At 51.5% G+C, this 22643-nt stretch overlaps 1 protein-coding gene across 1 annotated transcript in view; it reads left to right on the plus strand.

The window, feature by feature from the left end:
* The first annotated feature begins 269 nt into the window (after positions 1-269).
* GFRA2 (GDNF family receptor alpha 2) overlaps positions 270-22643 on the plus strand; it is a 99755-nt gene continuing 77381 nt past the window's right edge. The window contains exons 1-2 of the mRNA XM_034761938.1: positions 270-1565; positions 15820-16119. Of these exons, the coding sequence (XP_034617829.1) occupies positions 1526-1565; positions 15820-16119 (340 nt within the window). The 5' untranslated portion in view covers positions 270-1525. The remainder of the gene's footprint in view (positions 1566-15819; positions 16120-22643) is intronic.

The following is a 22643-nucleotide window of genomic DNA, read 5'->3' on the forward strand; positions in this document are numbered from 1 at the left end:
CTAATTAATTCATTTACTTAATGTTTAAAATTCCGATTAAATCCAATGGGTAATGTATAGTTTATGTTGCACCCTCCTCCCTGCCCCCAAAAGAGGGGCCAGGCCATGCACTTTGCAGGTGAATCGTGCATCTGCCTTGGGACAAACTGCCCCCCCCCTCCCCCCCCCCCCCCCCCCCTCCATGCCTTTCCTCGCTCCCTTGTTTCCTATCTCTGCGTTCCTCCTGACGTTCAAAGCAGCTCCGCGGGAGCTTGCACATTCACCGACAGAGCCAGCCCTAGCCGACCGAGGAAGGCTCCCAGCGAGCCGGGACTGTGTGCGCAGGAGAGGGCTGCTTCCCTGGAGCCGGCTTGGATGCAGCCCCATCCCCTGCTGCCGTGAGAGAGTGGGGTGGGAGCCCCATCCCAAAGCCCAGCGTTGGAACTATGTAGCTCTCTTAGCCACAGGGTCTCTCGCTGTGGCACAGAAGGGAGAGAAAAGTACTTTAGAGCCCAGCCGATGGGGACGCCGCTCCCAGCAAGGATTGGAGCGGGCCAGCGCCTGCATCCTTGTGCGGTGGCAAAGTTTCCTGGCTTCTTCCTTGGAGCGGGAGGGCTGCGTCTTGCCTGAGAGCAAGGAGACCCTCCGCCTCTTTAAATAGTGTGTATGTGGTGGTGGTGGGGGGGGCAGCCTGCCTTATCTGTACACCCGCTCTCCGCCTCCCCAAGCAAAGGCACAGCCTCAACCCGCCCGCTGCGCTCTGCGAGGAGGCGACTGGTCATCGCGGGCTGCCCTTTGTCTTCTCCCATCATCCGGCTTTGCCTCCCCACCCCTCCGGCCTCTCTGGATTGCTGCTGGTGGGGGTGATGAACGGACAATCAGCTGAGACAGGGAGGCGAAGTTGAAGGGAAGGGGCCGTTCTGGGCTGGCGCGTTTCACTCCAGGCTCTGGTCAGTTTCAGTCCCAGAGGCGAGCTGGGCAGTGGCAGGGCTGGAGGAAGCTGCCGCTGCTGCTCCCTTGTTGATTCTGCTGCTGCTGCTGCTTTCCACCTCCGGGGATATCAGAGTGCAGCTCCTTCTCTCCACCCTCCCCCAGAAGGCAGAGAGAGACACGCAGACATCCCCAGTTTGCAGGAATTTCCATCAGCAAACTGGGCGAGTCAAGGGGGGAAAGGCAAGAGTCGTGAGCGCCCCACATTCCCCGCTGTCTAAAGGATACCGCTGGATTGTGTCTACTCAGATCACGCTGTGGATATTCGTCTATTCTCCCCCCCCCCCATTTCCACCTCCTCTCGGTTACCCTTTCGCCCCCGAAAGATGCTTGGGAGGAATAGAACCAGAATTGTTCATCACTGGAAGAGCTAAAGAGAGAGAGAGAGGCTAGCTGGCTGGCTGCAGAGCTGGGGTGTATTTTTTGGGGGGTGGGAGCTGAAAGAAACCTTTTTTTTTTAAGTTCATCAGAGAAATCTCAGGATTTCTTTTTGCCTGGATTTGGGAGAGAGATATAAATATCTATTTACACGTGGGGAACTATTGGATTTACTAACATGATTTTAGCAAACGTTTTCTGCATCCTCCTCTTTTTAGGTGAGTAATCCTGATTCGGATGCAAATCATTACTCTCTGGTTTGTTTGGTGGTTGTGAGTCCTTTGTCGAACCCCAGAAGCTCTGGTGCTTGGACAGCGTTTAAGAGTGGACATGTTTTATATTAAAAGACAAACCCAAAACACAACGACAAAGCTTGGCACAGACCCTCACTTTAAAGTGGGCTACAGTCCGGAATGAAATACAAGGATTGAGAGACGCTTATAGATTTCAATTCAGCTAAATGTCTCAGCAACGATTCCTACTGGGAAGGAATTGGGGTCCAGGGAAGGGGAGGGAAATGAGCAGAAATCGGGCTCTTATCTAGGGGACAACTTTTTAAACTATCAAACTTACGACGACCCCCCAAAGCCTCTCCTTCCCGCACAGCCTCACCTCTCCAAGTTGTGGAGGAATTGAGTCAGATATCCTGATCGAACCCTCTCCCTCCATCTGAACAGGAGTAGTGCTGGCGAATTGGTACGCAGCATGTTGCAGATAGCTGCCCGGCTGCGTGTTAATTCCCCTCTATACCAGCCCTTATGGTAGAGGCTTTTTAGGATTATTATTTTAAAAAGAACCCCCCTGATTCAATCACTTTTCAAGACCCTTTGATTCCAGGCTGGTGTGAGGCAAGTCTCAGGGGTTTTTGCTGGCTGGTTTTAAAGTGTGCATGGAGGACTGATTTAGAAAGTTAATTGTGTGTTGGGGGGGAGGGGGAAGGAATTGCCATCTCTGTTGCAATCCAAGTGCCTGTTGTTTTAGATCATGTGTGACTTATTTAGCAGGCTATTTTGCCAAGAGGGAAGCTTGTATTTCTGGAGCAGCCTCATCCAGAGGTGGGGAAGGTGCAGCCCTGGCAAGGGAGGAGTTGCAATGTATTTTAGGTTAAATAAAAGCAAAAAGCTCCCTTTTCCCCAAAGCACGTTATCACCTTGGCAGATTATCCTCTCGGTTCTTCCCAGTATTCTCATCTGGCAGGTAATGTCCCTTGTGCTACAATTCCACTCGCGCATGGAGACAGTTACAGACAGTACCTGCAGCTCTGTCTCTGGGTCTCACATACAACACTGCAGCACTGAACTCCTGGGGAACTCTGCTGAAATCCCCTTGGCTTTACGAATTTAACCCTGCATGGAGTGGACTAGGGTTGGAGGACGGTGGACTAGGGTTGGAGGACGAGAGAGACAAGGGGCAGAAGGATGTTCAGGATAATGGGGGCAAAGAGGGATGAGGGAGACTTAAAGGTTGGCCATGGCACGAGTGGGAGTTCAGGAGAGCAAATCTGCTTCAGGATCCTTCCCCCGGACTTTTGTTTTGGTTGGGGGGGGGGGCACAGCATGGGAAGCCCCCAGCAAGAGATCTATATATAAGTTTAATATTTCCACAATAGGTCCCTGTGTCCTTGGCTAGTAGGAGAATAAATGCCCCTCTCTTGGTCTCTATTGCTGCTGGGCACAATTTTGCAAACACTTCAGTGACAAGAGCATGGCTTTTGAAAGGCTATTTTCATTGATGGCCAGGGAAGGGTGTGGGGGAAGGATGTCATTGTGGACCCAGGCGGATGGAAGGATATTTTCTCCTCTGCCTTAGAAGGGTCTGAATGGTTGCCTTGGGCAGGGGGTGATAGTCTCCTTTACAATCAGTGCGTTACACATCAAAGTGTCTCTGTAGCAGGGTCTCTGGGATAAGCGTGGGTATGAGGCGAGATAGCTTGCTGCCTGGTTCTCTTTTGACAGCACGTGGGAGTGCCTGACTCCATAGAGGGTGTGTGTGTGGGGGAATGACATGTCTCTGGGCTGGGGATGATGGAAGATGGAGTAGCCACTTGTAGGGCATGTTGTCATTCCCAATGGCTTGGGGGCTTTGCGGGCAGCAAGAATGGGAGAGTGGGAAGTAGGAAGGGGTCAGAAAGTGAATGCCCAGATCCCCCTGCCGCACTGGCTCCGTGCTGAGAGCAGGGGGTGCAGTGGGGACTCAGGCTCTGCTCACAGAAGAGGTTGGGGTGGGGGAAACATCAGCCACCAAATTATTGTAGTTGCTAGGAGTTAACCCCTGGTTTATTTGCATGCACATTTGGCTGGTTGGGAGGCCTCCCGTGAGCTAAACACCAGAGTCTGGGGATGGAGGGAACAGTCATAGAATCCGCCTCCCAGCCCTGCCAACCCAGGACCCTCCAGCTAAGCAGCGGGCTGGGATACTGAGCAGCCACAAGCCCACTTCATTTCACCCCCACGAGGAGGCTGTTTAGAAACAGGACCTTCCTCCTTTGGGTCCTTGTTTCTTTGTAATGGTCTCAATCTTCTGCGGCTCAGACTGGGCCAGGAGAATGGCATGGAGAGGAACCAGGGAGAGGTGCAAATTGAAGGACTAACAGGCTCATTGCAGGCAACGCTTATGCACAGTTCTAGGCGGTGGGGCCCAGAATTGCCAGGCTGCACGCACGCTGGATGCTGAGCGGAGCCTTAGTTAGCTACCTAAATGGGAGCTGAGCTTTTCTGAAAGCCTGGCCCCAGCGGTAGGTGCTGAGCCCTTGAGAATCTGTCCCCTCGTTCCAATGAGCAAAGAAAGCCATTGCTGTTGGGATGCAACAAATGCCACCACAACAATGGAGCGCAGGGGTGACATGTACAGCAAGAAGAGAGAGCAGTACTACTGGGTTAAGCGAGGGCAGTGAATATTTGCTTATAAAGCACCCCATGTCCAATGGGCTTTGCCAAGACCTTAGCCCCATATTGCAGATGATGTGACCGAGTAACGATCCGGGGAAGCTGTGGGGAGAGAGGGATATTCTGACTGAGGAATGTTTGCTGGCTCTGTGACTGAGGTTTGTGCATCCAGCTACAAATCCTCACCGTGCTCTGATGCCCTGGAGACTGCTGGGGATTAGATATAAATTTTCTGCAGATGTTTTATTGATATGAGTTCAGTGTGTGCGTATGCGCCGGGTGTAGGAAAACACTCGTCCTGCCCCTCCATGCAAACTCCCTCCTGGGAGCTCTGAGGATGCTATGTATGCGAGAGGTGAGCAAGGTACCATCAGATAACTTCAGGCTGATATAACAGCTGGGTGTGGGCTGGGGATGGTGGACGGCAGGGCCCAATGTATTGTTGGAGTCAATGGAGTGAACTTGGCCTCATGTGTTTGGTCTGTGATTGTCCCAGACCACCTCTCTCTGGCAGGATGGGCTGAGCAGGGAGGGTTTATTCTTTGCTGGGGGCACAGAGCAGAGAAACAGGCACCATTGATGCTTGTGATACAGATTCTGGTTGGCACTGGGATGACAAGGGGGATGTTTTAAAGAAGGAGCTTATAATCTGGGGTGGAAGCAAGGGGGGCATGCAGGGACACCCAACTTCCAGTCATCTTCTGAAAGCAGAGGGGGGCTCCCCCTTGTCTAGCTGGCTTGGGGAACAGTGCTTCCCCCTTATCTCCCCCTCCTGTTTCCAACCCCTGCTTGTAATGAGCTAAATGCACAAGCTCCATGGGATTTAAGAAGCAGGAGCTGGGGCATTATCTGTGTAGGGGCCATTTCAGAGGTGCCCGCAATGGGAGCTGAGGGTGCTTGGTGCTTTGCTGGATTGGGCCCCAACATGGTGCCCCACTAGCTACCGGACCAGGAGAGTCCCAGCGAATACGCCAGCCAAGAGCCATGCTGGGGTGGTGTCTGGTTTGGGATGGCTGTGCCAGAGGGAAAAATTCTGGTCCTAGCACTAGAGTGGGCAGGCCAGGTAGCAGAGATAGAGCCACTGAAACATGCCCATCTCCAGCTCTCCATGTCACAGCTGGTAGATTTACTGTTGCATTTCCCATCATTGCCACTGGTGGGCATCTCTGCCCATGCCAGGGTCAGTGCAGGAGCAATGCCTTTCCATATGCACACCGGACCTCCCTCCCCATGGGCTCTTTGTACAACCCCAGGCTCTCTTTTTCATTACATCAGAACAAGGCTTTTTGTCTTTCTCATCTGCCTTGGCAGCATTTTCTGGGGCAGCATGGCCTCCGGACCTGGCTCCCCCTTTCCCACGCGTGCCCTTCAGCCCCTGATGTAAACCAATCCCATGCATTCATGCATCTGCGTGCAGCTCGGGAGTCATGCGGAGTCAAGCTGGAGGCTGGGTTGTGCTCTACAGGGGGATCTGGGGTATGAGGAGCATGGCTGGATGGAATCCAGTGAGGATGGCAGGATGGAGAAGGCACTTCAGACCTAGCTGTGGAACCTTGTTGGGAAGGACTGGAGCGTGGATGTCCCTTTGTCTCCTGAGACCTGAGTCTGGATCTAGGCCTGCTGGGGCTTAACTCAGCAGCAAGTCCTTGAGAAACCAAGTGTCAACATCATCCCTGATGTAAATCCGAGTGTGTGCAGAGATGGGGGACTGGGAGGAAGAATCAGCTTTGGGGCGATGAGCAGATTTGGTGGATCTAAATCTCCGGGGGCAAGCGCCTTTGCCAGTTGTGGTGGGTTCTCTTGGATGGGGTGTGGTTGTCCTGGGTTGTTGTAGTTTTTTGTCTAGCTCTTTGGATCCCACAACTGGCAAAGCTCCAGACCTCGCACCTCTCCAATCCAAATCTTCATTCTTCTTGCAACGATGAGCTCCTGTTTGGTCCCTAGAAGGATGGGAACCTGGAGACGCTGGCTCCTATTCCTCCCTCCACCAGCCCCTTCTGGAGTTTTTGGTTGCCTGGGCAAAGCATTATGTGAGGGGCTGGCTCAGGATGGCTGCGATTGTGGAATGGGGAGAACAAGCCCGCGCAGCGCTGAGATCGTGCATGGAACCGGAGGTCTGACAGCAATATTCCAGTGCCGTTATGCCTCATGGATCCCTCCTCCAGCCCATGTGGAGTATAGCATTGGAAGGATGAGAAGAACTTCCAGCACGGCAAGGGTAAATTTGCTCCCCATCGCTTGGCTGGATGCGGTTTTGAGCGATGATTTCTTGTACCGACAGTGCCAGTTACCGGGACACCTTTCATGTCTGTCCAAATGGAACAAGATTCAGTGATGACCCCAAAGGTCAGACATCTGCTGAAATCAGAAGTAAATCTGCTCTCTGCTCTTTGTCCTGAGGGCAAGTGATGGACACATTTCTAGTAAACAGCTCTGCAAAGGCATCTCAATCCAGACTTGTAACGCCCCCATTGCTATTTCAGTCCCAGGCTGCCTCCCCCAGCTCTGCCAATGCCCCTCAGTCCTGACCTCCAACACCCCCTGCCATTCCAGTCCTCTCCCCACACACAGCTCTGCCAGGGCACCTCACTCCTGACCTGCAGCGCCCCCTGCTATTCTAGTTGTGGCTACTACCTCACCCTCTAGCTCTGCCAGTGCCCCTCAGTCTTCACCTGCAATCCCTCCTGCTATTTCAGTCCTGGACTGTACAACTCGCCTTCAATGCTGGTTATTCCCAATCCTTATCTTTTCTTTCTCTCTGCCTGTGCACTGAATGGTGTACTAATATTCTCAAAGGACTCGCAGGATAAATCACTAACTTGCAACGTAAGTGAAGGCTTGATCTCAGGTCCACGTATGAAAAGCTTGTGTTTGGTGCCTAACCTAGGGCACCACTCAGCTCCCAGGACGGCACGTGTCTGATAGTGGCAGAGAAGAAGAGCAAACAATGGACATAATAGCAAACGAAAAGCTCATTCTCAGCAGCTATGCAGGGCGGTAGGAAAGCAATGAGCACTGTTCCGCGCTCAATCTGAAATAGGACATCAGATCCAAGCGGTGAAGCGAGGAGGTGAGAGGTTGCTGTGAACACAATGTAAAGAAACTCAAAACAAAGCCAAGTGACCCTCACTCTCCTTGCCCTGCTGCTTGTTGCAGGTGGAATCGGATCTGCTCTCAGAATGAAGCTAGCATGGGCTTCCCAGCTGCCTCTAGGTGTCACTGTCTCACTTCCATACCTGGCCAGAGTGACCCGCAGCGGGGGATAGTATGGAATTGGTACACTGAGGCTAGAGCCAGCCTGACATTTTCTGTTTATATCTAGTGTTTTTCGTTACCAGAGCACACGACGGGAAATAATCACTTCCGTGGTGCAGAAGGCAGGGCTGTAAAATCAGCAGTTTGCCTTTGAAGGCTGGGTTGGAGCAGGCCCATGGGCATTAGGAAGGACTGAAGTGGGGGGGTACAATCCTTCACACCCCAGGCACGGAGTGAGAAGAAGGGAGCCTTCCTGGCTGGGCATTAAAGAGGCATTTTTCTTCCACTCTTACCCGTATGTTAGACTCTAGCACCCTCCTGATTTGCATATGGAATCATCGTCGCCAGTCAACGGGGCTGCGCAGGTTTCATTTCCAACAAGGCCTGGTTTTAAATTTGGTGGAATGTTGTTTAATATAAAGAAATACCCCCTCCTCCCTGAATAAATCCAATGAAACCTCTGCTTAGATATGGAGACTATGATGTCTGGATCCAATTATACTGTTTGGAGAAGGAGGAAGAGCAAGAGAGAGACGGGGGAGGCAGGGAGTCCGGGCATGACTCTGCTCAGGGGCAGGAGCTAAGTGGAAGGGAAAGAGACACCGTTTTTATTAGATCTCCTGCCAGCTCATGTGAAGGTCAGCAATAGCTGTGTGTAAACTGAGTAGCTAGTATACCCTGCATGGCTGTATCCAATATACAGCATCGCCAACTCCCAAGTGTTCAAGAATCCTGAGTCCGATGCCCCAAAATTCATGAGGTTAAAAAATCCCATTTGGGGTTTGTTTCTTTGCCTTTGGTTTTTGAGCCTTTCCAGGTCACATCTTGAAGCTTTTTCTCCCAACCAGTAGGGATAGAACCAAGCTTTCTTTTCTTTTCTGAAATTCTCCTGTATTCACCTGACTCCAGGACCTGGTGCTTTAAGAAAATAAAGCAATTATTGTAAAATCACAGGAGTTGGCCCTAGGCTAGGGATTACATTCTCTTCCCCTCAAATTCGTTTGCTCACTTCAGTAACATTTTCCAGGGCGAGGCCTATGGAAAACCAATAAAGCCTCAGGGCTGCTCTAACATATGTTCTCCTTCCCATGAAAGCAGAGAATAGCCGTAGTGCAATATGCAAGCCATGCCCCTTCTCTGCCACTGGCCCGTCCCCACCTTCCTGGGGAGCTGGGCTAGTATATTGCTTTTATGCAGCTCTGCAGCACTACACCAACTTGGGGCTCCTTTAGGGGGCTGTTTCCTGGCCCTTTATGCTGCTCCAACAGCGTAACTAAGAATCAGGCCCTATACCTCCAAAGCTCGATTGATGGCTCAATGTAGACCTCCAGCATACTCCACTGATCAGCCTTGAACCCTCAATACGGCTTCGCCGTGGCTTACAGCACCCCTGCTATTCCAACACTGCTGGTGCCATCACTGCCAACCCATAGCCCCCCCTCCTTGCTGCTATTCCAGCTCTAGGCTCCCCCACAGGCAGCTGTGCTGATGCCCCTCACTCCTGGCCTGCAGCCCTCTCTGCTATTCCAGGACTGGCAGCTGACATTTCCAGTGGCATGTTTATGGCACAAGGTGGACAAACTTTCACCAGGGCTAAGAATGAAACCTGCCAAACTCAATTCACTGGGGACCTGAACTAGAACTGGCCCCTAACTCTGCAGGGGTGAAAGGCTGGTGCTCTGCAGCTGCTGAATTTCTGGAATGACTCGATGGAGGATGTACTATTTCCCATCTTTGGATCTGTGCTTAGAAAGACTGCAGAGATGCTAGTCCAAGGAGATATGTCCCTGCGCACTAGAGGGAAGGATCCACGTCCCGCGCAATCTTTGCTAACAGAGCAGACCCCACAGCCAAACTGGCCAGCATGACCTTGCCGTACAGTTAGCAACAGATGCAATACAGCTGTGAGACCCATTTTAAAACCTGTCAGAGGCGTGAGGTATTTAACGCCTGCACACTCTGGTAGAAGGACTGGTCAGGGATGAAGCATGTGTGTGAATGTTTCAGTGGGGTCTGCTGGAATCGCACAGGGAAAAACTAGTTTGGGAGAGAGCTGTGGCCCGATATTGTGGCGGGGAACACCAGATGGTTCAGCTGGCTGATGGCCAGTCTTGGATCCAGTTTGCACAACAAATCAGAACTTGGGCTGCTGGGGAATATATTTGGGAGCTGGCTGGATGAAGGGGAGGCTGGGGCAGAGAAAGGAGGTAGTGCTGAGCCCTGGGTTTTTATAGAGCCCCAAATAAGCTGCATCAGACCACTAGTCTTATTGGATAATTACATATCTCCTTACCTTTCAAGTTCCTGCGAATGTAATCACTCTATAAAAGCAGCTGGGTGCTTCAGGATTGCTCATTGAAACAGGCAAGTTTTGTTCACTTTTTTTTTTTTGGAAACCAGAGGGGAATTTCATGTAATTTTGATGTGAAACAGTTGCACATTCACTCGGCTGTGTCTACACTGCAGCTGAAAGGTGTAATTCCCAAGTAAAGTAGACGTACATATGCTAGCTACAGCTAGTCCACAAAAAGTAGCAGTGTGAATGTGGTGGTCTGGGTGGCAGCTTGGGTGAGCTGCCTGTGTATAACCCCATCTGAAATCCTAGGTGCATACTCTGACAGCTAGCTCGAGCCGGTGCCTGAGCTGCCATGGTCATACTGCTATTTTTAGCATGCTAGCTCAAGCAGAGCTAGCATGGGTATGTCGACCTGAGCTGGGAATTACATCTCCCAGCTGCAGTGTACACATATCAGGGTACATCTACACTACAGCGGGGAGTCGATTTAAGATACGCAAATTCAGCTACGTGAATAGCGTAGCTGAATTCGACGTATTACAGCCGACTTACCCCGTTGTGAGGACGGCGGCAAAATCGACTTCTGCCGCTTTTTGTCGGCGGCGCTTACTACCACCTCCGCTGGTGGAGTTAGAGCGCCGATTCGGGGATCGATTGTTGCGTCCCGATGGGACGCGATAAATCGATCCCCGAGAGGTCGATTTCTACCCGCCGATTCAGGCGGGTAGTATAGACCAGGCCTCAGAGGCTGCATGAGCCTTAGCGAACTTGAGTGGGAGCTCCATGTTTGTGCTTTGATCCAAACAGAATAACCCAGTGCCCTGATTCTCCGCAGGGTTTTAACTTGCAATGGTACCGCACAGACTGCTACTGCTTGAGCGGTAGGTGAAACTCACTCGCTGGCAGCAGGAGTAGACTCTTATCTTCTCTGTGAACCAGCCTCTAGAGGGTGATTGGACACACACTTAGCCAGCGGGTTACCCAACCCTTTGCCTGGCGCTGGCTTAAGCAGAGCCAGGGCTGAGCTGCAGGATTTGGAAGCAGAGCCAGGTTCTGAACCCCTTCAAAGCGAGAGGGTGTTGAATGCTTTCACCCACTAGTGACGTGCGGCTGAGAAAGCTCAGGGCACTACTCAGCCAGGCAAGAAGAGAAGCCAGGACTGATGTCCATCAGGGCCCCTTGGCATTTGAAGGAGATGGGTCATGTGAGATATGCCGTGCTCAATGCTCCAGAAGGTGAGAAGAGCCCCTGTGTGTTCTGGGTGTGGGGGGAGGAGATGCTCCTTACTCCTAAATCGACTCATCAGTTACAATGCAGTGAGCTTGAGCAAGACTGGTTCTATAGTCCGTTGCATTGATACTCTGAGCTGCCCAACACAGCTGATTCCTTCTGGGAACTCCAGCAGCTCCTGATTCCCTCTGGGGTGAATGGGAGAAGAACCAGGACCTGCATATTAACTATCTTGCCCCAGAACCCTGAGGAAGGTGGAATCTGCCAGCAGCTCCTGGGGCAGAGAGCTCCAGACATCGGTTGCCCTCTAGAAACAGAATTTGGGTTTGCAGGAAGGAGAAGGGGGGCGCTGCCTTCTAGGCTGTGGTCCAGTTCTTAGCAGTGGGGGACTGCTCAGGGCTCCTCTGCTGTTTGCACGAAAACTGTCAGGTCAGGACTTTCCATTAGCACAGAATCCTCCAGTTTTACTTATTTCTTTTGGAATTTGGTGCTTTTTGAGGCATTTCTTTTGGCGAGCTGGACTCTCCCCTCTTCCGCCCGCCTCCATCTGGTGCAGCCAGGACACCGTCTGCTCAAGGATACAGTGCTGCAAATCCAGAGTCACTTCAGCAGACTCATTCTAGATTCACAAGACAGGGTGTTGGGCTATCCCTGTGCTGGGGCTGGTTTACAAACAACCAGTCAGGATCCCTGTTGACTTCGGAATTAAACAGTAAGGCTAGGTCTACACTACCCGCCTGAATCGGCGGGTAGAAATCGACCTCTCGGGGATCGATTTATCGTGTCCCGTCGGGACGCGACAATCTATCCCCAAATCAGCGCTCTTACTCCACCAGCGGAGGTGGGAGTAAGCGCCGCCGACAGAAAGCCGCAGAAGTCGATTTTGCCGCTGTCCTCACAGCGGGGTAAGTCGGCTGCGATACGTCGAATTCAGCTACGCTATTCACGTAGCTGAATTTGCGTATCTTAAATCGACTCCCCCCTGTAGTGTAGATGTACCCTAAGATACAGGAAGTCCTGAGCCACCATGCTGCATTGAAGTCACTGGGGATTGCAGCAAGGAAGGAATAGAGGATCGGAGCTTATATGGAAAAGAGGTGTGATCTAGTGGGCTGAACTCAGGAACCTGGGAGTCAGGAATCCTGGGTTCTGTCTGACATTGACTCACTGTAGGGGTTGGAATGTGTCATTTCACTTTGCTGAATCTCAGTTTCCTCCTCTGTCATGGTGGGCCTATTCCATGTGCCTGTCTATCTCCCGGATAAGTTCACGGGCTATGTAAAGGCCAAGGATGGGCTTTGGGAGTTATTGTACCTCTAGAGATCCGGCCACGGGAGAGAGGAGCCTGGTGGTTTCAACCTAGAAGATGAGAAATAAACTCCCACCATATTCATGGGGTTTGCTTATCTTGCCTTCCCAGTATGCCTGAACTCAGCCTTAGCTGCAGGCTGTTCCACACTGGGGGATGTAGTAATAAGCAGCAACAGGATCGATTATTTATCACTATTATTTGCATTATGGCAGCACCTAGATGTCTCAGTCAAGATTTGGATTGCATTGTGCTAGGTGCTGTATATACACACGGTAAGAGACAGTCCCTGCCCCTAAGAGCTTACAATTTATATAGAGAAGACAGACAAAAAGCAGGAGGGGAAACTGAGGCACAGGGCAGTGATGTGCCTTGCCCATGGTCCCACAGCAGCGTGCTGGTAGAGCTGGGAACAGAGCAAAGCTCTTCTGAGTCCTAGTCTGGTTCACTATCCACTAGTCCATAACTTGATGCTGGTGGGAAAGGGGGGTCATCATAATGAAGTGATTGCAGTCACCAGTGGGGGACTAAACCCCAACAAACCCATTGAGTTGGGGACCAGCAGATGCATGATGGACACTGAGCTCTGTTGAAAATCTGGCCCTTAATGTGCATAGAGGTTACACATAAACAGGTGACAACATGGGCCTTCCTTGACATATCAGTGCAGCCTGGGACAGGAGGGGCAGAGAGACCTGGAAGTGGAGTGTGACCAGATTTACAAAGATCCCCATCCCGCCCTTATTTCAATGGGTAGCCACAAGCTGAGAAAAAGACCCTTTTAGGTGGAACATCCTGGGTTCTGTGAGCCTGACATTGGGACACACCTGGAGTAACACTATGGAGTCAGTGGGCTTTGTTTTATCCTATGGATTGACAGCACATGATCCACTGAGATGGCCTTCATTTTTTGAGCTGTGTTGCAATTGGTTGCATTGGTCACATGGTATTTTTCTGCCTCCTAAGTGGATGAGGAAAACTCTTATAACCAGGAGGAGAGGGTTGAAGAGTCTAGTAGGAGGTTGACTCTTAGGAGTCCTGCTCTAGTGTCTGCTGAGAGATGACTTACTGCAGGTTTGTGAGCTGGTCTTTTCTTTCAGCAGGAGAGACTAGGCCTGCTCCACCTCCTTGGCAAGCGCTAATAAGGCTAGTCAATAACAAACATTGCAGCCCTGGAAACCAGTTCTCTGTAGCTGATCAGTGATCCTGAGGACCTGCTAATGTTTCCCAATGTCTCATGCTAGCACAGTGTATGTTACATTCCCCTGTAGTGGCTGCTCCCCTAGGGGATGACAGTTTTACTACTGCTGCTAGCTACTGGACTTACTTATCTATCTAGCTCAAATGGCAGAAGTTGGTGTTGAAGGCAGGGAGTTCAAACCCTGCTGATAGACTCCGGGGAAGGCTGTTGCCTAGCTCTTCAGAGAGTGGAAAAATTAACCCTTCTGTGACTGTCACCATAAGAGCTAAGCCAGATTTATTGCATGGTACAACTTTTCATTGCCTCTCATATTTTTAATATGCAGGATTTTCATTACATTGTAAGGATACTTCAGACTGAAAAGCAATGAAACTCATTTTGATGCGATCACTGACTACACATATACTGCTTTTATATGTGCAGAGCAATGTTACCGAGTGGCTAGAGGAGCTGCCTGGGAGCAAGGATTTCAGGCTTCTATTCCCCTCTCTGCTCCTAATTTGCTATGTGACATTGTTTGAGTTGCTTCATGGTGTGGTGCCTCAGTTTACCCACCTGGAAAATGTGGATAACTGAGGGTTGTCAGGACCAATCTACAAGTGCTATGAGAGTTGGTGAACTCTGGGAACCTGGCCACAGGAGAAATGAGGCTGTGGCACCAACTTAGTCTCTTGTGAGCTAGGCATGACAGACATTCTGCTCAAGAGAATCCCAGGCCTGAAATAGCAGGTGGGCTGCAGAGCTGAACTGGGGTCATAGAAGATGAGGGTTGGATGGGACCTCAGGAGGTCATCTAGTCCAACCCCTGCTCAAAGCAGGACCAACCCCAACTAAATCATCCCAGCCAGGGCTTTGTCAAGCTGGGCCTTAAAAACCTCTAAGGATGGAGATTCCACCACCTCCCTAGGTAACCCATTCCAGTGCTTCACCACCCTCCTAGTGAAATAGTGTTTCCTAATATCCAACCTAGACCTCTCCCATTGCAACTTGAGACCATTGCTCCTTGTTCTGGTACCACTGAAAACAGCCGAGCTCCATCCTCTTTGGAACCCCCCTTCAGGTAGTTGAAGGCTGCTATCAAATCCCCCCTCACGCTTCTCTTCTGCAGACTAAACAATCCCAGTTCCCTCAGCCTCTCCTCATAAGTCATGTGCTCCAGCCCCCTAATCATTTTCGTTGCCCTCCGCTGGACTCTCTCCAATTTGTCCACATCCTTTCTATAGTGGGGGGCCCAAAACTGGATGCAATACTCCAGATGTGGCCTCACCAGTGCCAAATAGAGGGGAATAATCACTTCCCTCAATCTGTTGGCAATGCTTCTACTAATGCAGCCCAATATGCTGCTAGCCTTCTTGGCAACCAGGGCACACTGTTGACTCATATCCAGCTTCTCATCCACTGTAATCCCCAGGTCCTTTTCTGCAGAACTGTCACTTAGCCAGTCGGTCCCCAGCTTGTAGTAGTGCATGGGATTCTTCCATCCTAAGTGGATTCTGCACTTGTCCTTGTTGAACCTTTTGGCCCAATTCTCCAATTTGTCTAGGTCACCCTGGACCCTATCCCTACCCTCCAGCATATCTACCTCTCCCCCCAGTTTAGTGTCATCCGCAAACTTGCTGAGGGTGCAATCCATCCCTTCATCCATTAACGAAGATGTTGAACAAAACCGGCCCCAGAACCGACCCTTGGGGCACTCCGCTTGATACCGGCTGCAATTGATCACTATCCATTGAGCCCGACAATCTAACCAGCTTTCTATCCACCTTATAGTCCATTCATCCAATCCATACTTTTTTAACTTCCTCGGAAGAATACTGTGGGAGACTGTCTCAAAAGCTCTGCTAAAGTCAAGATATATCACGTCCACCGCTTTCCCCATATCCACAGAGCCATTTATCTCATCATAGAAGGCAATCAGGTTGGTCAGGCATGACTTCCTGTTGGTGAATCTATGACTGTTCCTGATGACCTTCCTCTCCTCCAAATGCTTCCTGATGTACAAGGAGTGGGGGAGGGATTGCAGGTCAGGATCCCACTGAATTGCCAGAGCTGTGTGTGGGGGGGTGTGCGGACGTGGCTCGTGGAGCAGTAGGAACTATGGGTCAGGATCATGTTGCATCAGCAGGACTGGGAGAGGGGACCCAGGTTTAGTGGGATGCTGGCTGGGTGGGGGGCTATTTGTCGTTATCAGGGGCTGTCAAAGGGCGGTGCATTGCTTCTCGTCCCTGCCACGTGGCTATCCTCACTCACCGCGCTCTGGCCTTTCTTTCCTTCCCCTCCCCTGCCCCTTGTCCAGACAAGATCCTCCATTCCCTGGCATCCGGCCAAGACCCTCATGGCTGGCGTACCCCAGTGGACTGTGTCCGGGCCAATGAGCTGTGCGCTGCCGAGTCGAGCTGCAGCTCCCGTTACCGCACGCTGCGCCAGTGCCTGGCTGGCCGGGACAGGAATACCATGCTGGCCAACAAGGAGTGCCAGGCGGCTCTCGAGGTGCTGCAGGAGAGCCCGCTCTACGACTGCCGCTGCAAGCGGGGCATGAAGAAGGAGCTGCAGTGCCTTCAGATCTACTGGAGTATACACCTCGGGCTGACGGAGGGTAAGCGTCCTGCGTGGGGCGGGTCTGGTCCATCGGGAGGGAGGTGCCCTATAGGCAGCTGTTCTGATGGATTAGCCCAGTCGGAGCAGGGTGAGGGTGGGTCTGATCCCATGGGCAAGTGGTAAAGGGGCCCTTCTGCACCATTATGTGATGTTCCAGTCTGTTTGCTCAGGAGTAGCTGGGAGCTGTTCTGGTTCCTTGGGAGAAGTGGTTCTGATCCATTTGCTATGGCTGGAGGGGTGGTTCTGGCCCATTGGATTGTTGGTAGGTGGGTGGGTTCTGATTTGCTAGCTCAGTAGTAGTGTGTGTGGCTAGTGTGAAAGGCCAGGTGGGTGGAGAGGGAACAGTGCTGATCCACTAACTGCTCTGATCCACTCTGGCTAGGCAGGAACCCCATGTGGCTAGTCCTGGGAGCTGGTGAAGCAGGCGTGAGTTAGGAGATGTGTTCAGAGCCTGACACACACACACTCTCCCACTCTCTCTCTCTTTCGTTGCCATTTACACCTGTGCAAAGTGGAAGTAAAACATTCCTGCTGTTGTCCTGATTTGGAGCAATTCACACCTGTTCTGCACAGGTGGGATAATGGGTGAGACTAGTGCCAGGCAGTGAAGAATCAGATTTTTCGTTAGTGTAGTTGGGAGGAGGCTTTACTACGGGAATGGCAGAGGGAGCCAGCTGGTCTGGAGTGACGAGCGTTAGTGGAGCAGTGTGTGTGTGGGGATTCCAGGACTGGAACAGCAGGGGGTGTTGCAGGAAAGGACTGACTGGCATTTGGAGAGCTGTTGCGGGGGTCCAGGACTGGAACAGCATGGGGTGTTCTGCAGGAAAGGACTGAGGGGCATTAGTGGAATGACGTGGGGAATGTTCAAGTTCATTCTGTGCCTTATTCTATAGCATGGGCTGGTGTGAGCCTGGGTAGAGCTGGAGGGGTATCAGCAGGGCTGTCTTGGACTGGCATGTCTCAGCTTTTAACCCCCAAGGTTTCAGTGTTTCGATCCCAGGTAGATCTCTCACCTTGTTCATTATCAAACAGAAGCCAAATCAATGAGTGGGGATGGGGAAGAAGGAACCAAACTCTCCCCTTCCCCTCCAGACTCTTCCCCCTTTTCTCCATTCTCCTCCTCTAGATTCTTTCTCGCCATCCCCCTTTCCCAGACTCTCTTCCTCTAGACTCGGGCACATCCCACCCCTGTCTTGGGAATTTGCCAGACTTGGAGAGCCCATGAGGCTTCCTAGTGCCTGCAGACACCCCCACTGCCATCACCAACGGCAGGGGCTGAGAGCTCGGATTGCTGCACCAATGCAGAGGGCAGTCCCAGAGCCCGGCAGCTCTCTTAGCTCTGTCACTGCCTCCTTCTCCATGTTAAACAGCTGATTGGTATTCTGGAAGGAGCATCCTCACAAGAACCAGACTGGGCTGGAACAGGGGTTGATGGGGGTGAGATGAGTGTGGGGCTGGGCTGTTCTCTGGTGCGGCTGCCTTTTCATAGCCAAGCTGCAAATGCCGGGCTGATCCCAGGCAGCCTCACCCCGGAAGGGGCCGCGCACACTGGAGCAGATTGGGCTGTAATGAGAAGACACGTCGGGGCATCGAGACAGGTCACAGAAAAGGGAGCCCATCGCGCAGGCAGCGGGGAGTTAATTTCCAGTTTGCGTTAGTGGGGTCAGAGGGCCAGATCTCCAGCTGGTGTCTGTGTGTGGGCTGTTTGCCTGCCCCTCTCTCAGAGCAGGCTCCGGGCTGTCAATCTAGTCTCGGTGTATCTATGAGTGTCCCCCAGGCCTTGCTTGCAGAGCATTTCCCTCCCCTGCACTGTATTGGCTCCTGCCTGTCTGTGTCCAGTGGAAGCCCAGGCTTGCCAGGTGGGAACGGCACCTCATCCCCTTGCTCGCTGTCTCTGGGAATTCGCATCTGCCAGGCAGGGTGGGCCCATAGCTGGCGAAGCAAACTCCCTGTTGTCTTCTGCTCTGTTCCAGCCTGGATTATGGCAACTGCACTGGAGTTAGTGGAGTTGCTTCAGACTTACTCTGGCATCAGTGAGAGCAAACTGTGGCCCTGGCTCCTGTTCTTGGCTCTGCCACTGATTCGCTGAGTGACCTTGGGCAAGTTCCTTCCCCTTCTATGTAAAGTGTCTTGAGAGCCTCAGGTGCAAGTGGCTATATAAGTGCAGAAAGGACTGTTCTAACAGTGATATGTGCCAGTACTGCTGGGTGGTGTTGGACCTGCGCAGCCGTGTGCCACAGGCCCTGCACTGCTAGCAGTTTATGCAGACTTTCCCTTAGCTCAAGCCGCAGGGGCCTGTGCTCAGGGAGCAAGAGGGCTGGGGTTCGATCCCTGTTCTAGACAAGAATCTTTCGGTGGTCTTGTATCTGTTACAATATGATTCTGGCCTCAACCCCGCTAGAGTTCAGGATGGGACTGATCGTCTGCTCTCTGTGCCTCAGTTTCCCCAAAACGAAGAGTGGGGAAGGGGACTAGAACTCAGGAGTTCCCAAGCTATTGCTTTGGCCATTAGGCTTTGCTGACTCTTTATGGCCCTTTGATGCTGCGTGCATGCCATAGAGGGGCATGTGCTGGGAACAGGCTGTAGGCTGTCAGCTGCCCCAAGTCCACTGTCCGGGAGAAAACCAGGCACCTCCTTAATACTGCCCATTCTCTGGCAAGGGTGGGGGTTGAGTGAGAGCAGTGGGAAGGGCATGAGGGGATCTCAGAGCTGGCTGTTTCCATAAATGAACTGCCTCAAGATGCACCAGAGGCAGCTGTGATTGCAGGCCAGTGAGGGTGTAAATCAGAGAGGGGAGCAGTGCAGGTAATTGAAATTGGATTTTGCCAGTGCTGGGCCGGTTTGTTTATTGGAGAGAGGATTATCTACTCTCTCCTCCTCATCAAAGGGAAGGGGGAGGAAGCTGTCTCTTCCCATCCCTCCCCACCCCACATCAGCAAGTCAGGGGCCCTCCCCTCCCCATCGCTATCACATCACAATCAGTGGCTCGGCTGACTGGCTGTGCTAGGGTGTGGAATTGGGGACCCCCTTCCCCCCAGACCTGAAGGGCTGGAAGTGCTGGCTGGAATTTTGTGTATTGTGGGCAGGTGCTGGCAAGCTTCCTTCATGCAGCTCTGCCCATGCCCCTCAATCCTGAATCTGTAGCCACCCTGGTCATTTCTGTCCTGGGTCTGCGTGGAGCAGGGGCTGCCAGTCATTTCTGAGCATCCCCCAGTTGGTTGCTCTGTGATACGTGAAAAAGTGTCACTGGTGACTAGAATGAGCCTGAGTCTCTGCCTCAATCCCAGCTGCCATGAGGCTGCTCTTTGTAGCAAGCAAATTTCCTTCCTCCCTCCCATTTCCCTTGCACCTGGGCTACCCCCTGGATGATCTTTTCCAGCCAGAGGTGCATCATCCATCCTTGCTGTCCTGCAACGATGAGCCAGCCAAGACACATCCAGCCCTATCCGTAGCGAGCTCTGTAGCTTTTCCTCCATACGTTTGCCCACGATGCTGATTGCAGACAGAGACAGATTGTAACAGAGAGGTGAAAAGTGGGTGTATGTGTACTGGGGTGTCTTCCATGCAGAAAGCAGGTGCTAGAGAGTGAGGACGTTCTAGTGCCCAGCAGGACTGGTAAGGTAGCATGTAGGGAACTCAGAAGAGCCCTGGGGAAATAATAATTGCCACTTACAAAGGATGTTGGATCTGCAAGTGTTTTACAAAGTGGGGGTGAGTATCACTATCCCATTTTAAAGTTGATTGGGTTAACGGACTCAGAGAACATTAAATGACTTCCCCAGGGTTACACAGCAAGTCAGTGGCAGAGCTAGGACTAGCCCACAGGTCTCTTGACTCCCAGTCAGATGCATCAGCCGCTGGACCAGGCTGCCTCATTAAAGATTCAGAGCCAGATTTTTTCAAAAAGCTCTGTACCCAAAGGCTCCTGCTTAGGCACCTGAATGGAGTGACCAGCAGATTCAGCATATAGTAGGTCTCATAAAAAACCCAGCCCTTATTTAGGTGCCTCAGTGGGAACTAAGCACAGCTGAAAGCCTGGGCCTGATTGTGGGGTGGAGGGAGGAAAAATTGGAGGAAGAAAGGATAAAGCAGAGAAAGTAGAACAGGAGAGAGAGGATAAAAGGAGGTCGGGGGGAGAGAGGGTCATAGTAGTGCATCCTGCAAATGAAAGCAATTCATTTATTTTCCTCATGTAATTAAGATCCAAGGGAGTGTGGCAGGGAGTTAAAGGGGAATAGTTCCTCTTTCTAGCCATGCAGCACAACCAAAACTGTAACACTCCTCTTTTCCTTACATGGGTCTCTCCTCCAGAGGTGGCTCCCCGGCGGCTCTAGGCTGGAGGTAGAATAGAATGCGGCCTACCCACAAAGTGGCATCTGTTCAGCTATCAGTGTGATTTTTAAACTAGTTTAGTTCAATCAGTGAAACTCTATGTGTGTACGCTCTTCAATTAGGTTAAACTGGGCTTGTGTTGTTTTAGAGTATGTCGGTAAAGGTACAGGGGTAAGCTCAACCAATAGAGCCAGCTTTTAAACTGGAATAAGTGTGTCCGCCCAGAGGTTTGCACTCATTTAATTAAAGTATTGTAGGTCTGTGTTGACATTGGGTCCAGATTTCCAAAAGCACTCAGCACCCAACGTGCTGAAAATCTGGACCTGATTGTGGGTGCTGAGTGCCTCTGAAAACTTTGGCTCCTGGTGACTCCCTTAGACCTTCACCCACACTTGGTTAAAACACACTTTTTCCCGATGTTAAATTGCAAGTGAAAATGAGGCAAGTTGTAGTTTTAACACGTGTCAGCTGGTGGAGGTAAACCCTAGCCTCTAGGTCAGCTCTGCTGCTGGATGGCAAGAAACCCAGGCTGGAAGCAGGAATCTCTGCTTAATGGTGATTTGCCCCTCAGCACCGTGCATTCAGCAATTTCAAAGGGCTTTGCACTCATGAATGAATTTAACCTAACAACACCTTCAGGAGGGAGGGAAGAATACTAGCCCCATTTCACAGAGCAGAAAACTGAGGCACCAAAAGAAACTGAGGCACAGAAGGGAAAAAAGGGTGTGTTCTTACCATGTGTTGGAAGGCAGGCTGTAGCTTTCACACAGGTTAGCAGGATGAGATGGTGACCCTGGCCAGGATCCTAGGTTTACCTCAACCTGTTAACTCATGTGAGAACTGCACGGCTTTGCCTTCACTCAGATTTTACCTTGTGTTACCACATATTGGCTAACGGGGTAAGAACACACCTTTTCCTCTCGTGTTGACAAGGCCAAAGGGCCCAAATTCATGCACAGAATCGGTGGGGAAGCCAGGAATAGAATCCAGGATGACTCCTGACTCCACTCCTGTGGCCAGTAGTAACAGATCAGCTATAGAAGGTTGTGCGGATGCCCAGCATGGAGGGGCATTGGCAGAGCTGTGTGGGGAACCCAGGACTAGAATAGCAGGGAGCTGCTGCAGGACCATCCAAAGCCATCATACAAAATCCCACCTTGTTTCAGAGACCTCACTTTGCAGGTAGGCTCACTGTAGTGCAGCAGACCTCTGGGCAACCTGGTCCAGTATCCCATCTCCTTCCATAACTTAGATCTCTCAATGCAGTGATCCCCCACCTATCACACTGGATCAGAGTGGTCTATCTAGCCAGTATCCTGTCTCTGGCACTACCAATATGTGATGCTTCAGAGAGGTTAGATTCTCCCACAATGCATCTGGCCAATAGACTGCTCTCCACTCACCTTTCCAAGTGAGCAAATTTTGCATTCTCCTGGTGCATGGCAGCTTAGTCCCCGGCATTAAGCCTGGCTGGTTTCACCCCAGCGCCTTTCCCAGAGGTTAATTGCATCTCAGCCAGCTTAGGGGAAGTTCAATGCCCTTTTAATACTGGGTAATTTTCCTATCAAGCAGCAAGGTTCAGCCGGTGTTTAATTATTTATTGCATTGGCAAAGCAATATAGTGAGAGGTTAGTGTTTCCTAAACACACTTTAATAAAGGTGCCATTTGTCATCAGAGCATTAGCAAACCCAGCATGGTGAATGTGTTGGCACGATTTAAACGAGGGACTCTTACAGGATGAGCGTAAGTATTTCCTTTTCTTTTAATGGCCTTTCAGTTTCACCGGCCCGTGGTAATAGGCCAAAATAACACATGAGGAGGGTGGAGTTGTTGTTGTTTTCAATATTCATTTGTAGTACTGTAGCAGAGGCATCAACCAAGGTAGTCAGAGGCAGCCTCTGCTCTAAAGCTCTCACAATCTAGCTAGAGCAGACATGGGAAGGGCAGGAACAGAGAGAAGTGGCTCCTCCATGGACACAAAGCAGGGTCTGGGGCAGAGCCAGGAATAGCATTTAGGTCTCCTGAGTCCCCAGTCCAGTGCTCTATGCACTAGACGACATTGCCGCCTTGTAGCTTGCCTTTTCTCTGTGTTCCTCCTGCTCTTCTCCTTTCCAGCCTGGAGGCTGGAATTCCGTTCTCTCACATCACTGAGGCTCCTCTCAGTGTGCTTTGATCACCTCCAGGAGGT

The sequence above is a fragment of the Trachemys scripta genome, chromosome 2 (assembly GCF_013100865.1).
Source record: "Trachemys scripta elegans isolate TJP31775 chromosome 2, CAS_Tse_1.0, whole genome shotgun sequence".
Lineage (NCBI taxonomy): Eukaryota > Metazoa > Chordata > Testudines > Emydidae > Trachemys > Trachemys scripta.